Source organism: Haliotis rubra, unplaced genomic scaffold (assembly GCF_003918875.1).
Source record: "Haliotis rubra isolate DU_JTF1 unplaced genomic scaffold, ASM391887v1 Scf295, whole genome shotgun sequence".
NCBI lineage: Eukaryota > Metazoa > Mollusca > Gastropoda > Lepetellida > Haliotidae > Haliotis > Haliotis rubra.
In genome coordinates, this window is record NW_025766963.1 from 899095 (window position 1) to 917865 (window position 18771).

The following is an 18771-nucleotide window of genomic DNA, read 5'->3' on the forward strand; positions in this document are numbered from 1 at the left end:
TTCCTCAGGTCTTACTAACCTCACCTCTCTTTGCTCGGATCTTACTGTGCTTCCTGAAGTCTTTTTGTACTAGCCTCTGTTTCCTGGATCTTTGCATTCCGATGTTTAACCACAGAAGTGTTCATGATATCAGTGTTTCAATGTTCTTATGTTGACAGGTTCGGAGCAGCCTTGAAGCACTATGTTCCAACCTTAAATCCACAAATGCACATCTTGAGGGCAAATTAGGGGTAAGTAAACATCTTTGACTGTCATGTGTGCTTGTGTTTCTATTTTTAGTTCACCAGAATGGAAGTATAGTCAGCTTATGTCATGGCCAATTCATCCATGGTCCTTTTTAATGTGTACACATTTTTTCTTTAAACAATGGGAAGTGGAAACCTACCACTCATAACAGCTGAATTTTAAAAGTTTTTGTTCAGGTTTAGCTTTCCCGGGCCATAACCTGTTGAGTGGTGCACTGGCTCTAGGGCTTAATGAGTTAAACCAACACTGCTTGTATGGTTAAAGAGGTTAAAACCCAAATTCTTATCGGATTGTCAAGACATCAGTGAAAGTAGAATATTTGTGGCCACAAGACTTTAAGGCATACAACCCCAAACAAATGGGTCCCAGGCAATTTATTTAGATAAAAAAAGGTCTTGGTGGGTGGCATTATCTTAATTATTACGTAAACATTCCCTCTGGATTATGGTATCCATTATTCCTGTGCTTACACAGATACATACAGAAATGAAAATGAAATTTTAAACTCTTAAGTCATAGCTGTTCCTAGTGGTATTCGTAATTGATTACTGAATTAATTTTTTTTTTTCCCTGCAACGCAGAACGGGGGACTATGTATTCAGCAGCGTCCGTACGTACGTCCCGATTCTTGTTAGCGCGATTCTCATGAACTTTTGTACCCAATGTCTTCAAATTTGGTGACAGCCTACATTGGGTGATTATGCAGACGCCAGTCATTTCAGGCATCTTGTATGTGACCAAAAAATAAAAAGTAGTAAATATGTTATAAATATTCCATTCTTTAGCGGTGGGGGACATTGCCATATGAGTGGCAAACACTTATCTCCCCTGATCCTGACGTCACGTCATTGTTGTTTGAAAACCCTTTATAATGTTTCTGTATGGTCTGAAAGCAAGATGTTTAGAAGTGAAAGTGAAATACTTTTTTATTCAAGTCTTCCCTTCTTCAACAAGCTACATTCAATCACATTAGTCTATCAAATCGCATTAGTTTATAAGACATTGTAAACCAAAAGACACTGTGTTCTTTAATCTGATTGGTTGAAAAACATGATCGAATGGTATTCCATTCCCGGAAATTGCAAGACTATTCACTGCGTATTGACACGTACAAATATCGCACACAATTGTATTGTGGTATTCACCAATGGTGAATTCATTAAAATCATATTGTGACGTAAAGTCGGAATGACATCACAAATGAGCAGTTCCAGATGCTGCCATGGGAACCAGCTGAAATGGACAGCTGATGACACTTCACTGCTGTACCCGTACTCGATGTCAATGAGTGCAGACAGTAAAACCCATGTGGGCCTTTTGGTTTACTTTTGTATTTCCAATGTCGATAAACATCATGTGTTGGCCAATGTCTGGGTGTTATTGAATATTTGAAGCACGGGAATATTTCAGTATTTCATACTCAATAACACCGGAAATTGGCCAACACATGATGTTTATCTCCTAAATTGCATTTCTCTGTGATACGTATTTTGCTTGTGATTTGGGGCTGTTTTAGGACATTTCCTGCCCTTTTTCCCGATCTCAACATCATGTCCAAATACACATGGTTGCGATGTCAGAAATTTATGGCGGACATAGACCCTCATTTTCTGTGTGCCACTTGTTATAAGGACACTCCTTGTAACTCCCGGATCGTTGCTTATTATGCCTCGAAACATCAGAAAAAGATTGGTTAGCTATGGAGGAGTCCTGATCCCAATCAAGAAAACGCAAAAGTTTGTGTTCATCAGAGTGCTCTAAACCTAAGAAAAGTATTTCTGCTTTCCTTCATCGACTATTAAATCGGAATCTAAATCACGTTAGAGGTCAAAATCTAAATCTACCTCTAGTCAGCTTGATCTGTCAGCCATATCAGACTTACTGGCTTATTTTAAATCTGACATTCAGGCTTCTATGAACAAGTCCATGCGAGACATGGAAATTTGTAATAAGGTCAAAATAAACAGGCTGCAGAAGCAATTTGAGAAGTGTTATTTCGGCAAGATGTCAGATACTAGCTGCAATGACTTGGTGGTTGATGGCATAAGCCAAAGTCGTTTCCTACTGATCTCGGGGTGCTCTAACTGGTAGAGTTGATCATCATAACCTGACGTACATAGGAGGCCGGTCCCCTCAAGGGGAGAAGCTTAGGGCTTCAGGCAACGGGGATGGTGTCGGCAGTACCGATATCGGGATTGGCGTGCCCATGGCTCAGGCAAACATGCCATGACGTTTGTCTCCAGGAGCAAGCCGTGCGTGACAGCTCCCAGTCGCCCAGAGCCTGCCACCTTGCCCCACATAGGGACTGGACCACAGGACTTTCACGAGACTGACACAGTGCCCCCGTGCATGTGAATCCTGTCCTGGCTCGTGCCATACATCTGGGTCAACGGCTATGGATAGTTGCCATGTGCCTAGCGGTTCTGAAGATACGGCTACAGAGTCCTTGGCTTTTATTGATACAGAAAACCCACTGCTCATGCTGTTAGTACCTGACTTATCAGACTCGAATGGCTCATCTGTTAATCCCTTCTCCCAACCGGAGTTTTCCATGAAGGAGGGATTATTAACAGTGCAACCAATTGACACTTTTGCAGATGACTTTACACAGGGGTGGTCATTTAAGGAGAAACTTGAGTACTTACATGGACTTTACCCTAATACCCTGCCACCTCCTACTGAGGATCATACAAAATTGACATCTCTGTGGAGTCGGGATTATCGGGTTGCTTGCCTCTGGAACGGACGCCTACATTATCCCTACCTCATTCTTCATCTCTTAAAACTGCCTTCGATGCGAACAATACAGGCCTCTCAAAGGCCACAACTTGCCTAGGATAAACCATAAACCAGTTTATGCAATCCACTACCGACTTATTCCAGCCAGTCCGCCTTATCTGGATAAGGTGAGGTGAGGTGAAATTGTGTTTAACGTCGTGCTTGAGAATATTTCGCTCATATGACGATGTGCATGCGTGTGTATATCTGGATAAGGATTTTGCACAGTTATAAACTACCAGGGGAGCCACTTCCGTGTTCAGGCAGGGACTTTAAGGATTTTGATACGGCGGCTCAATTGACATCCTCTCTTACTCTAACTGGTTAGCTGCAGGTGTACGCGCCCTCTTACCCTTATTCCAGGACTATAACAGTATTAAGAAGGATACCTTAGTATCGATGTCAGCTCAGGAAGTAGCCCTCACACACTCCTTCCTAGATGTGGTTTATCAATCCTTGGTAGATGCTATGCACAATCAAGTTGGCATTCTTGGCTGCCTCACAGCTTTGGATAGAATTAAAAAAAATAAATTCCATCAGGAGCCCTCCGGATGCGTCTAAGGAACTGCTGTTTCAACAACCAGAAACGCCCCTCAATTTGGAAACGGAATGTGATTTCAGTAGCTCAGTCCCCAGTAGGGGGCGGACTATCCCAGTATGTTGACAATTGGAATCTAATAACCTGTGACAAATGGATATATCAGTCGTAGAGAGAGGCTACATCCTTCCATTGGACACTCTACGTCCTGTGACTTGTTTTCCGATGGGCCGACAATTTTTCATCCAAAGTCAACGTCTAGTGAGGGCAAATCTTGCCATAGAACAACTGTTGGAGAAAACCGATGTCAAACTTACTCCATCGGACCTAACCTGTGGCTTTTATTCCCCAGTGTGTCTGGTCCCCAAGAAAGACACGGACGAGATGTGTATGATAATAGATCTCCAGCTATTAAACAAGAACTTTCTACAAAAACCTCCCAAGTTCAAGATGGAGTCTCTGGCCAATTTACGAACTCTAATCCGTCAAGACTAAAAATTCATCAGTATAGATCTCAAAGACGCTTATTTGCACATCCCTATACATCCCTCATCCAAGAAATATCTAAGGTTTGCTGTGAACGGTCGCAGGTTCCAGTTCCAAGTTCCACCGTTCGGAATTTCCCAATCCATGGTTATTCATGAAGGTTGTAGCTTACCTCAACAAGCAGGGCGGTACCAAGTCACAACAACTTCTCAGCATCACTCAGAATATATTCCAAGCAGCAGTTGCCATAAGAGCTTATATCAGAGCGGGTCACATCCCGGGACGGGTGAACATATTGGCAGACTCACTCTCTCGTCAAGACAAGGCGATTTCCACAGAATGGACACTCTTTTGGGAAGCTTTCAAACTCATAGGCCAGACTTGGGAAACACCATCTATGGATCTGTTCACCACCTCCGGGAACAATCGACTTCCAGCATTTGTTAGACCAGTACTGTATCCAAAGGCTTGGGCAGTCGATGCTCTCCCCATTTCATGGTAAAAAGATGGAAGCCTATGCCTTCCCTCCGTTCAAACTAATTCCGGAAGTACTTGCAAAGATTGCATTGTCTACCTAGTAGCTCCAGCCTGGCCGGCCACACCATGGTATCCGTTGCTCCTCTGTAACTACTGACAGACAAACCTCTCCATCTACCCATGTGGCACAACCTGATCAGTCAACCCAAGTCCAACAGGGTCCACGTTAAAGGGCCACTGATCCAGAGCAATTTCCGTGGACTGGTTGTTGCTTTTGTTATTGTTTTTCTCCAGTGAGTACCCGGATGATATCCCAGAATTCATGACTGGTTCGTTACCTCTGCTGCGCCACCCTCATGCGCAATTGATAGTATAAGTATAGACTGATCAACAAAGATGAAATCTTTTTTACTCGATAATCTTATGTTGATTTTGTTGTAAAATTATGTAGACTTTGATGAATAATTTGGTTTCTTATAAAAAATATTCACTTTGATAAAATGCTGATTTTGATGTAAAATTTTGATTTCATAGTAATGTTGACTTTATAAAAATGTTAACGTAAATGGATGTAGAATTTGATTTAAGAAATAGTTTGACCTTGAATTTGGTGAGAAGCCTGATACAATAGCATTGTTTTGAAAGTAAGGCTAACTAAGTACATGGGGAGTCTTGGGGAGAGTAGTGAGCTTGGGTTCACTACTAGTCAATCTGAATGTTGTATTAAATGGCATTATTTTGATAACAAATGAAAACATTTTAAGTTTAACCATCTGCCAGTGGTAAAAAATGTTAGGACTGAAATAACGAAGTCAATATATATGTACGTCTTTATATTTTGTCTTATAATCCTAATTAAGTTTATTATCATATTTGTATGCATTTTGAAACTTAATAAAATGCACACAATCTGCTTATACTTAGTGAATTTATAACATGATTGTAATATCTAGACATTTTATAGATTGCCAACGTGTATCATATTTCACACACACGCCCTGAGTGCGACCTAGTGTATGTTGTCTGTCTCATTACACTTCACAGCAAAAAAAATGATTCTGTTGAATGCCATAACAAATAAATAAAAACAAAATGCAAATATTAAAATTAAAACAGACTAAAGTTATAGCAACAATATCAGGCTATTACCTTGTTCGGGGAATGTATCCATCAATATCCACATAAAGGAATGAGATGCCATTCATCTGCAGCTGACAAAGTATCCTGTTCCATGTCATGTGTCTTTTAACAGTCTAATATGCGAAAAAGTGATCTATCGTTTCAGGTTTTTCACATTGGTGTATAGTCCCATTGGTCACCCAAGATAGCACACCTGGCAACTAATTGCATGATGTCCGCCATTCTTTAAAAAAGTAATTTAGTTAGCCAATAATGAGCAATCAATCAATGTATTGGCGGTTAATCCTTTGAAGGAAGGACGTTGTTTTTACAAAGAGACTTTACGACAGGGTGTATTCAGTATAGATTAGTAAATCTACATACATAAACACTACCTTTTGACAAATCCGCTGTGCAGGATAAAAGCAATTAATCAATCAGCGTGTTATCGGTTAATCCTTTGATCGATGTTTGTTTTGTAACTCAGCTGATAATTCCTCTTACTGCACTTCCATGCATATATTACATAAGATGTAATACATTTGCCACATCAGACCTCAATTTATAATGATGAGTATTTACTCCAGACACAAGAAATGCCAAATGGGAACCTTTGTCGGGTAATCTGAGTGGTGTTATCACTAATTATACCTGTTATAAATTCATTAACTGACCATCAAGTGAATGATGACAAATAACATGTGTAGGTTTACCACCAAACAAGGGTTACAGCAAGAGAGTAGTAATCGCTGTATTGCATGCAAGTTTGATTGCCTGAAAAAAACAAAGGGCTTATGGGCAGACACTGTTTTGAGGATACGAACGGAACTTCATTGTTACATAAGAAATATATATAAGCATTTGCTGTGTACTTAGTTAAAACTGTATGTATATACCTATGTACCTAAGTAAAATTTCAGATTTATTTTGCAATGGCAAAGTGGGGTTGTTTAGTTTATGGATTCAAATATATCAAATGTGTGTTTTTGATATCATAGCATACGTAATAGACATCATATTTTTACATGATTAAATATTGAGGTAAAAAACACAGAAATAGGATCAAATTGGATCAGTCACTATACCATCCAAACATTTGAAAATCTGAAAAAGCCTACACTGCTGGGATACTTTATTACAATCAGACAAGAACTACCGGGGATATTTTCAAATAACGGCATCTGATGGGCATCCACCCTTCCTAATGTCCCACTGATTAGGTTGAAGAAATTCTGCCAGGGTGGACAGTAGCCCAGTCCCCGTGTCCGTCACGGTCGAGGGAGCAGAGGCTGACCAGTTTGCAGCTAGGTTTCGTAATTAGACTGTTGGCTGGAAACAATAATCGCTCTGGATCAGTCACAATCAGTATCAGAAAAGGCTTCCTATGTAATTGTTTTATGGTCATGGACTAAAATCCAGTTAATTTTGTATGTTATTACAGCTAGAAGTAGTGGTCTTCAGGCAGCGGATGGTGGGGTAGCCTTGTGGTTAAAGCATTCACTTGTTACACCAAGACCCGGGTTTGATTCCCCACATGAGTATAATGTGTGATGCTCATTTCTGGTCTGCCCCACCATGATATTGCTGGAATAATGCTCAAACCATGCATAATGCATAATGCATAAAACCATATTACTCACTCATTTCAGGCAGCAAATCAAGCTTTGTACTATAATTCATCACAGATGTCAGCCTCTTTGAATCTTCATGTGTACAAGTGTATGCTATAACGAGCACACAAATAACATTACCGAGCTTGCTTTATTAGATCATTCAATCAGAGAACCTATATTAAGAGGTTTTACCGTATAAAACTTATCCTATCTCACAGTTTGTACTCTTTCTCTCATGATCGACAGCTGAGGTGAAACGTGCTGTAAACCTCTCTTGGCTTCTCTTGTACCATTCGCCCAAACATGCCCCACTGTTCCCTTTCCTGGACAGCCTTGTAGTCTCTGTGAAGCATGCAGCATGCCTTCTGGATGATCACATAACTCCTTAGTCTGATCATTATCCCCCGCCGCGCGTTGAGCGCGAAGCGGGGGATATAGTATTAGGCTCCGTCCGTCCGTCCGTATATACGTACATACAAATTGGAATATCTTAAGAACCGTTCACTAGATTCTTTTCATATTTGGTACCTAGGTTCATCACACTATAAGAAAGGGCCAAGTCAGGTTTGGTGACCTTGACCTTCATTTCAAGGTCACAAGGGGACTTTCACGTTTTACCTGCATGTTAAGCTATCTCAAGAACTGTTTCCTGGATTTTCTTCATATTGAACCCCAAGCTTTATCTAAGGAAGGTGCAGGGCCCAGACGTTTTTGGTGACCTTCACATAATTGTCAAGGTCATGGCGACACTTTGAAGATTTCAGCATGTAAACCTGCATGTTAAGCTATCTCAAGAACTGTTCACTGGATTGTCTTCATATTCAATACCAAGCTTCATCTAGGGAAGGCGCAGGGCCCAGTCGATTTTGGTGACCTTCACATAATTTTTAGGGTTGCGACGACACTATGAAGATTTCAGAATGTTAACCTGAATTGTCAGCAAGATATTTTAAGAACGGTTCACTGGATTTTCTTCATAGACTTTCAAGAGCTCCCTTGAATGTTTTTCAATAAGCAGTTTCTTTAGTACTAGTTTTGCATTTTTCATACACTATGACATTCATGTCAAGGTCAAAGTCAGTCTTGAAAATATGTGTGTGTTTGAACAACTAAAGAGCCAGATGATGTTTTTGTTGACATTTAACTTCATCTTAAACTTTCATTACTTTATAAGTTTGATTTGATAATTTGCGGGGGGGGATTATGTCACCTTAGTGACAATGCTTGTTCTCTTTCTTGTCACACTGCTGTGCAGACGTGTTGTATTTGAAGTGTTACACTTCTTTAAATCCATCTCACAACTATGGGAAAAATTCTTCATCCAGGAACAGGAAGATTTGTCTGCAATGCAAGAAGGTGTCCTCTACATCCGAACCTCACCCTTCATGTATTGATTGCATCAGCTTAGGTGTATGGACGTCTTGATGCGTTTTTTGTCAGGGACTGGATGACAACTTTGCAATTTATAGGAAGGTGGGGTCCCAACGCCTTTTGGATTGGGACACCTGATATAAACCTGACGGACATGGTCCATCTGCGCCTCAGAAATCTAAAAAGACAGACCTACGAAGAAGGCCCAGATATCGTCCTCTTCACTCACGGAGCACAAGGATTTTCTAGACGCTCCATCCGATTGCTACCTTAGTGGAATCTCTGCTGACTGTGTCACCCCTTGGAAGATATTACTTCACTGAACATCAGACCTACCGTTGCATAATCGGTGGTAGTGGTTCAACGTTAGCCGAGCCATACAGAACCTTAAAAAACCTTCCAGATGATGCTATCCCTGCCTTGTCATCACCAGATATCTCCTAGCGTCTCTGGGGTATACGTTTGACAAACCTTCAGGATCAGTCTCCCACTATCTATGTATACCGATCCTACGAACCTCCGTCAATGAACCAGCTGCTTCGATATCACTTCCGAACCGAACTTCCCACATTCGGCAAACCTTCCACATACAGCAAATCTCCCACTTTAGGCAAAATATTCAGTTCGGAGAATCATCCTAGTTCGGTGAACCATGCCAGTTCAGAGAATTTTATCTAGTTCGGCAAACCAGTTTGTCAGTTTGTTCCACCGATTCAGTTTGGTTCAGCAAACCAATCCAGTTTTGGCGATAGGTAGTATAGACTCGTCAGTCATACCTGCCTGTATTGCAGACAACCTTAAGCTGTCTTAGAGCAAGTTGCCCATTGGTTTGCTGTCCACCTTTTATATGACTTACCCTCGGCGAACCGTTCACTCATCTACTTTCAACAAACCTCTTTGTCTTAAGCTGTGTCTCAACCTTTGAACTTGACGTTAAGTTCCGTGAACCAATCTGTTTCGGCAATCCCACTCATCTCTACCTTTTTCATCACAGGCTGCAAGAGCAACGCAGCCGAACCTACCTGTCTCTTGAGATCATTTCTGAAATACACAACTTCACCTTAACATTGACTTTGACTTGATGGTGTGAACCATGGCGACGGCTTTGAAGCAAGTACAGCAGCCAGATTTGCTTCAGAATTAGAGTCGTCAGGTCCTACCTCCAAGTTTGCGGATCTCACAAGTCAACGTTTTTGACTTACCTCCTATCTTTCTCTCACGTATTCGGGGCGGTGGGGTAGCCTAGTGGTTAAAGCGTTGGCTCGTCACGCCAAAGACCCGGGTTTGATTCCCCACATGGGCACAATGTGTTAAGCCCATTTCTGGTGTCCCCCGCCGTGATATTGCTGGAATATTGCTAAAAGCGGCGTAAAACTAAACTCAGTCAGTCAGTCAGTCTCTCACGTATTCAGAGGACCTGTCTACACCTGGGGGTAGTATCGAACTTGTAGTTACGATGCACATGTTAGCATGGATAGTAGACAATCACACCTTATGGGACAAACGCTACAGTATAGACCTGCTTCGCCAACTATGATCGGGTCCTTACCAATCTGATTTTTCTAGCAAGGTGGAACGAAATTCTCAATGCTAAGTTAATATTTTAGCTTGTGCAATAACAACAGTAATTACACTTGCATTCTTTATTTGTCACAATACCAGGGCAGTCACCTAGGTACTGTTTTTAATCAACACGATTCCCAATCTACTAGTGTACAAACTCATGCTTCTTTCCGTCTGGATCGTGTTACAACTCTTCCCGCAATTCCACTTCCCAACAGTCTGTGCATGCCCAGTAAGGCGTACATGACTGTTTACCTTTGTTAACCCATCAGTCTCTCACAGGTTTCAACCTTTCACAAAATGTAAACACTGGCTTGTCCGCAATTTAAAACTGTTGCGTAACTGTCTAATTCCAAGAAAATAAGTAGGTCAGACGATTCCATTATAGTGTGGCCAGGGGGGTACAGTAACACGGCGCACAAAACAATATAGGCTGGTTTCGGTCGTGTGGAGTTATGATTATAAAAATCAAGCTCTTAGGTGTTACATTATTGCATTGAATAAACAGTAACTTGTTTTCTTTGGACAGAATAGGTTTTATGTTGCAATGTTAAAAATAATACGAACGGAACCTACCACTCCTTTCACAGACGAGTTCAATTCGGCTCTCATTCCATGCCGGATTACGCAGTGTCTTCCGCAGGACGAGGAAGTTCGATGTTAAATCGGTTACTGTAGAATGGAGATAAACATACTACGCGTTCGGCTTCAAATGAAATTTAGAGACTATCAATTCGGTCTAACATTCATCTAATTTCCAAACACAGTACGTTTATCTCCTAATTGACTGTTTATAGAGTGCCAGAATTCAGCTATAATACCAACACGAAGTAAAGCTGTTTGGGGTGTAAAATGGAAACACTTCACATCTGTTTCACTTCTATCAACAAACAGACCTTCTTACCAAGCCAAAAATGGCATCAATTCATCTGGAAGGTCCCAAGAAAACAGCAGTCTCAGAAGCCAGGGCAAACACTTAGCACTCAGAATTTTCAAATCAACCTTGACCTCAAGGTTGCATACCTTCACGTACCAGTTTATCTTGGATCCAGGAAATATCTCTGTCTGCTTTCAATTTTTATCAACATTTTAGAAAACCTTTCATGATGTTAATTTTATTCCATTTAAGGTTTATAAACATCTTTTAATTTGCATCTAATGTATATTTTTGACTAGTTTAAAGCCATGATATTTTTTTATGTGCAAATTCCATGATGTGAATCAAACCAGGACATCAATCATCATGTTTAGCATTGTAAACTGATCCATCGGTCCAGGCAATGAAAGGCTGATCTTCTTGCATGCTGTAGGTGTCATATTTTCACTTACACATTGTATTCCAACACGACAATCTGAATCTAGTTGCTGATGTTAGAAAGAAATTAGGTTTTCTGCCTGGTACAGGCTAAGGAAAGGAGAAAGTTTGGGTATATATATCTTTCGATATATTTATATTTATCTGATAGCAGCCAATTTTTCAAATCATTCCAAACGGAGCGTATATAAAGGCATTTCCAGAACAAAAGGAATATCGATTCCTTTTCTGTAGAACTATAGTTGCATAAATCGCTTTCAAGGTATCCCATTTTATAAACGCCAGAATTTGTGGCTAGGATATTGTGCAAAATCTGATATTGGAACCATTGAAACTTGGTAGAATCTGTGCATTGAAACACTAATAAATTAGCTTGTGCGTTCTCTGTTGTTGATATCGTGAGATAATATATGTTCCCATTTCGCGAAAAAAATTTTTTTACGTTGATGCTTTTGGGGGTGGGTGAAAAAAACACACAAAAAAACACAAAAGTTTGCCATTTCTTTTCAAGCTGGTGACAGTAAATGAACCTCCTATAGTACCCAGACCATAAAAAGAGGCTTTTCTTATTGTGAGGATCCTTTATTCTCAATTTTAGACAGTTTATATATCATTAAACATAAGCAACCTATATGGAATCTTGAAAGAATACATGTATTGACTCTTAATTCAATAATTTATGCTACAAACTTTAAATAGAGCCTCTGTAAATGTCACATTGGATCAGAATACAACAACAAAGTCAGTTCTTCCAAACTGGCACTTTATTTATTTTTGGAGCGATTTATCGCTTTTTGAAGGTTTTTTGGCCACCTGTCAAAGGCTGTCGTCCACTGGTAGCACACTGGTTGCAGATCCACAGTTTGCTTAATTTCCAAGCACAATACGAATTGACACAATTGAAGATTACGGTGAAACTCCATGAAAAATCGGTATAGTGTCACGGCATTTCCTACGACAGAACACAAGTGTAAGTCTCGGGTGTCACAGCATCTATGAAATAATGTAAACTCACTTTATATATCAGCCCTTATGTTATTTCCAATGGCAATTCTTCAACTATTGCCGCATTCAAATTTAACAAATAGTTCTCATACTACCACCGACCTCAATGTAAAAAGAATCGGAGATACACCTCCAACCAATGGACCTGTATCCCCTGAAAGGCCTTTATCGCAAATTTGTAATTATTACACATCCCTGACAATTGAAGAAATTCTGTGTAGAATTTAACCTTTAATTATAAATATGAATAGTACGTTTTTATCAGGGGTTCCTCACACATTTCATTTTGTTGTTTTTTTAATTCTGACACTACGTTTCTGATGCATACTTAATGTACCATACACCTATTATCCAATTAGTCGGTTGCAGCATAAACACCAGTCATCATAGTTTGAAATAAAGAATTTAGCCCTTATAAAATGTGCCCATCAGTCAGGGCTGTGAGTCATTATATATGTTAATTTATTGATCCATTTCTTTCAACAGTTTAACACCATTCAGCCTCTAAACATAAGTACTCGTTTACAGAGATTTGTCTCAACAAACGGATCATTGTGACCACCCAAGAGGATGTGTATGATAGAATTATATGTGTATAGAATGGCATATGTCTATTCTTGTTTTAGTAACATTATGTTGATAAAATATTTCACATGACAGACCATATACTATCTAGCTATAGCTTTATATTCTGATTTTCATTCAACAGTTCTGAAGAAAACTTTAGTGTTATGTCTCTTTGTTAGGAATTAACATAGAAAATGTGTTAAAAATCAAATATGCTTTTGATGACATAAATTCCATGTAGATATGTGTATGCATTATTTATATATTTACAAATATAACAGATAATACTTATGTACAATGTACTTATGTACAATAAAGTCATGCATGTGTAATGTAATAATAAAGTACACACTCATCATCATACAAAAATATCAGATAAAATTCACGACGAAATTCACACGTTGCATAACAATGTTTTCACATTTCTCGCACAGCATCAGCTCCCAGCCGTACTGAATTACATGAATGTAGCATAATGGGCATAATACGATATAGATTTGAGTACTTATGCAAAAATACACTGCAGGCTTAACCCCCCTGGATGCCGAGTTTTTTTTCAGGTGCATTTTCATACGTTTTGAAAAGTGAAAAATTTCCTATCCGTTGGTATAAATATAAGTGCAACTACCTTGGCGGTTTGAGAAATAGACCTTACTGAATGTTGTCCAAATTTTTGTTATGCGTTAAAAAACAGTAAATTTCTCCGCTTTTTATCGTGCACCGATAAAAGCACTGTGCTACGATTTTTGTTAATTTGGCATCTTTACGGAAAGTGTGAGTGAAAAAAATACAGGCTGATATCTGAACGACATAACTGTATATGAATTGGGTTTATGTGCTTATGCTTAACGTTGTACGCTCAACGTTAAAAATGACTCGCAATAAATGTGACAAATGGATTTTCTTCTATGACGTCAAACGACGACAGAGAGGTCATACACGTATAATGATAAGGGGGGCATAACTCCATCATGCTTAACACTAGGTCAATGTAACTCAGATAACATGGAGAGAATTTGTTGTGGATACGGACTCTATATTTTTGGTATTTTTGGTTCACAGTGAACCAAACTATTCCAATTCAAAGTTCCCCAATGTGAGCGGATACACTTTGGTAGTTTCACAATTTATAAGAAAAGATAACAATGTACTACATGTGAAATCACGTAATAGCGATTTGGATGGCCCTATCCGATATATAAGTTACTTCTTAGATTCCCATATTGTCCTGTTTGTGAAGACGTATTTTGACTAATTTTGCATCGTTATTACAAGAGTACTAGCCATATCTTCAAATGTAATGAAACTGCTGAAAATAATACAACATTTTAGTTGACGTCATTGCTTGATTTATGCATTATGCGACGTCGGAAAAAGACGACATTGGTATGCTGATTAGTAAATATCTCACCTAATTTCCATTAATTGTATAAAAGGTCTCAGCTTCTATGTCAGAATTTAACACTCTTTAGACAAAAACATAAAATGACTGATTTTTCCATCTTAATAGTGTCCTGAATATATCAACAATTAGACGGTTTGACCGTGTATCTTATTTTGAGCAACACGCGCACCTGTTTGGCATCAATTTAACGTAAATGAAAAATAATATTTCACAACACCCGAATATTTTGTTTAGGATAAGAATGTTCTTTGTTTATGATTATGTAGCTATTTCTCTTCATAAGTATGCAATGAAAGATGCAAAAAGATAGTTTTTATATATGGAACTATATATTAGAATATGGATTTAAGATTTGTCCAAATTAAGACAAGACATGGTTTATACAATGTATATTTTTAAACAATTTTTGTATAAATATAGTTAGAGTTTGATATCCTGTCATCACAACATTATTTAATCGAATATGAATTGATTATATACTAGCCACATAAAGAAACTGTGCACACAGAAAATTCCTTCAGAATTGGAATACAACACAGAAAAGGCGACATGATGTAGACACTTTATAAGCTGAAGTATCGGGCCTCAACAACATGTCAAAAGAACATTAACAATATCCGTAACGATGACGTCAGAAGTTCAAAATTGAGTCGGGGGTCACACGTCAAAGTCACAAAGTCAATAACGGGTATGACCATCATGCGCGTGAAGCACAGCAGTGCATCGACGACGCATAGAGGCTACCAAATGAAGGCCTGGGGAATGGTTTGGGACGTGGTCACTGCCTTCTGGAACCTGTGACTGATATGAGTCACCCGAATCCATCTGTCCTGTCTTGGCGTCGTTACTCGGGGACGCCCAGAACGTGGGTGGTCGGCGACGTCATTACTGTTTCCCTAACGCCTGACCAATGCAGATATCATGTTACGATGGCATTGGAAATGTGCTACCACCTGTTGTTGGCTCATGCCTGCTCGAACCATTCCAATGGCTTCATGACGTTGAGCACATGTTAATCTTGGCATGATGTGCATGTGACTTTTCATGTGAATTTGTGAACGTTTGAATGACCAAAGATCTATCTTTCGACAGTGACATCAATTTCTGAGTTTCACATGTTGTGTGCAGCTGCACAGGCTGCAAGTGCAGTAACACATTGCAAGTCCATAGGCCACCATCAATGACGTCACGTCGCCTGGCAAATGCATGAGCGTTTGATTGTCTCCAATACTTGCTATGTTCACACCTTTATTTATGTCCGCAAAAACAACTAAGAGAAGTTAGGCAATAGAATTTTATTAATATGGCCAAAAAGGGGGTGCAACGTCTATCATCTATACTGGACGGAAGGTGAAGCTGTCATACATGCTAGCCGTTGCACCCCGATGCATGCTGGAGGTAGATAGCATAACATTATTGACTATTTACATGTACAAAAAGAAGTAGATACATGAATATTGCGTACTACCAATGGAGTGAGCGCAGTAAGACAGGCCAAGTAACTCGCCCAATACTGGCCCATCCACTATCCCCATAATAAGTAAGCCAGGGGCAATGCCCCCATTACTTATTATATTAAGGCTACTACTACAGCTAGTAGACACCAGCTCTGATACATGCTAAAAAAGTGAGTGAGTGAGCGCGCAGTAAGACCATTACTGGCCCCTCCACTAACATGAGAATAAGTAAGCCAGGGGCGATGCCCCCATTACTTATTGTTACACGACTAAAGATTTACTACACTACTGATACTACTAATAATGCTGGAGTGAGCACAGTAAGTCAAGCAGATCTGGGCTGCCCATTACTGGCCCATCCATTGACAGGCTGGTAAGTACTTATGGGTGAAGCCCTCTATTGCATGCAGCCAGTAGAGTAGACCAGGTAAGTGTTACCCCTACTGTTGCATTGCCGGATGGAGCATAGTAAAAACATGACAGGTATACCTATATGAATATAACAAGTAACAGCATTTTGGTACACATGAAAGCCTATATATAAAATAAATAACCTAAGTACACCAACGGTACAGCATTTTGGTACGCATGAAAAAAACATATATATAAAATATACCACGTAAGTACAAAAAACGCTTTTGGGTGGCAAGCTAATATGATTAGCCCAAACAAGGGGGCTTGCCAAAAAAATATTTTGCGGGAGAGCCCAGAAAAACTTGGGGGGGTGGGGAGCAGAGCCGAGTGCCGCCAGAAAATAGGTTAATAATGACACATAGCAAGTTGAGCAGCTTTTAGTGTAGTCAAAGAGGTATGAATATGTCATGTGTACGCCATGGAGGACCACCGACCCAACGTTAGAATGAGATGGTCGTCGACAAAGTTGGCTGCTGCTGTGGTAGCCTCGCCAATACGGAACGAGTGCCCCTTAAAGTCACTGCTCCTATACCTTAACCTGTTCAGCAACAATTGCAGTTTGTGGAGGAAAAATTCCCTTGTGAGAGGGTAACCTTCCTGCGTCACAAACAAAGCTGGGGAGGGATGTGGGATAGAGGCTCTGAGCCTCAGATATTGAGACATAGCATGTACAGGTTGGAATCGTTGATTGTCAAACATGACTATCTTGACTCCTCTCTGATATGGATCCGTCTTGGAGGACCGGAGGGTAAGCTCCATAAAGGAATTGTCCTCCGCTAACACAACATCATTCCTACACAAATTGATGTCACAGTCAAAACTGCCTCTAACTGTGAATTCCCCACAGCAAAGGAACCCCAAAAAGCCAAACAAACTACTGCTAACATGAGGCTATCAACAAAAGGGGTAAAGCATCCTTGATGTAAGGACCTGCACATGTGATCCAGGATGTCGACTGTGATGGGCAGTCGTCCTCTGGCAGGGTGTGCTTGTTGCCTTTTGATTCCCTTTAGAATGTACTCTAATCTGGGAAGTGGGACCCCTTCTGGTGATAACAAAGGATTGCCCCTGCCTGCTCTAATATAAAAGAAACATATCCCTGCTAAGTACATTTTGATTGATGTATAAGCTATACACAGAACTGAATGGCAGTACGTTACAAAGTCTACCAACACAGTTATTCTCCATAGCACAAAGGGTTAGGCATCTCATAAGGTGATTAAGCAGTTTGCATTGACAATTAGCCCTTCTGTTCCGAATGATGTGCACAGTAGCCAGGTTATCACAGTTGAACATAATACGTTTTCTATGCCACATATGACCCCACACAATTACACACACCATGATGGGATAGAGTTCCAGTAAAGCTAAGGAACGATTACAGTTGAGCAGGTCTGGAGGCCAAGAAGAGCTGAACCACTGACCCTGGTAGTAACTTCCAAACCCCTTGTCGCTTGACGCGTCTGTGAACAGGTCCATATCTGCTGCCAATGATATCTCGCGTTCGAAAAAGAGAGACACCCCATTCCATTGGGAAAGAAAAAACAACCACATAGACAGGTCAGTCTTAGTGTCCTGATTGATGTGCACAAAATGGGAGAGCTGCTTGACTGAAGTGGAGAGTAGTATCAAGCGAGACACAAAGGATCGTCCCGGGAGCACTACTCTTGAAGCAAACTGCATGTGCCCGAGTAATGATAGTAGCTGCCTTTTCATACATGACTTGCGCTCTAGAAAATACCTGATTTCTTGACAAATACGGTCCACTTTGTTTTGGGGGAGGCGCGCTTGCATCTGTGATGAGTCCAAGATGATGCCAAGATATTCTTGACAATGAGTGGGGCCCAAAGTTTTCTTCTGAGACAGTGGCACCCCTAACATGTCAAACACTTTTAACATTGTAGTCATTGTTAGGCTACCATCACAGTTGGGCCCTTCAACCACCAGGAAGTCGTCAAGTAAGTGCAGGATGTGCTGCACTCCAAATACGTTTTCTGCAATCCAACAGATTGCTGTGGACAGATAGTCAAAAATCTTTGGACTAGATCGACACACGAAGACTAACCGGGTGAAGAAATACATCTTGTTATCCCACTGCACGCCATGGAGATGCCACAGAGATGGATGTATGGGCAACTGCTTGAACGCATCCTCTATGTCGAATTTGCACATCCAAGAGTTGACACCCAATTGCTGTATTAAGTGTATGGCATGATCCAGTGTAACATGGGACATAGAGAAAGATTCCATGTCAATCTAAACTATTTATACTAGTAGCCTCATCATTGTGCGGAGCGGACAGATCGACAATTAGCCTTTTCTTCTGTGAGTATTTACTCTTTGTTATACCTAGAGGGCTGATTCTGAAAGTTGGAAACGGCGATGTGGTGAAAAGCCTGATGACGTAATGTTTGGCG

At 40.2% G+C, this 18771-nt stretch overlaps 1 protein-coding gene across 1 annotated transcript in view; it reads left to right on the plus strand.

The window, feature by feature from the left end:
- LOC124282195 (ankyrin repeat domain-containing protein 26-like) overlaps nucleotides 1-18771 on the plus strand; it is an 895780-nt gene that overhangs the window by 663025 nt on the left and 213984 nt on the right. The window contains exon 36 of the mRNA XM_046718159.1: nucleotides 159-230. Coding sequence (XP_046574115.1) covers nucleotides 159-230 — 72 coding nt within the window. The remainder of the gene's footprint in view (nucleotides 1-158; nucleotides 231-18771) is intronic.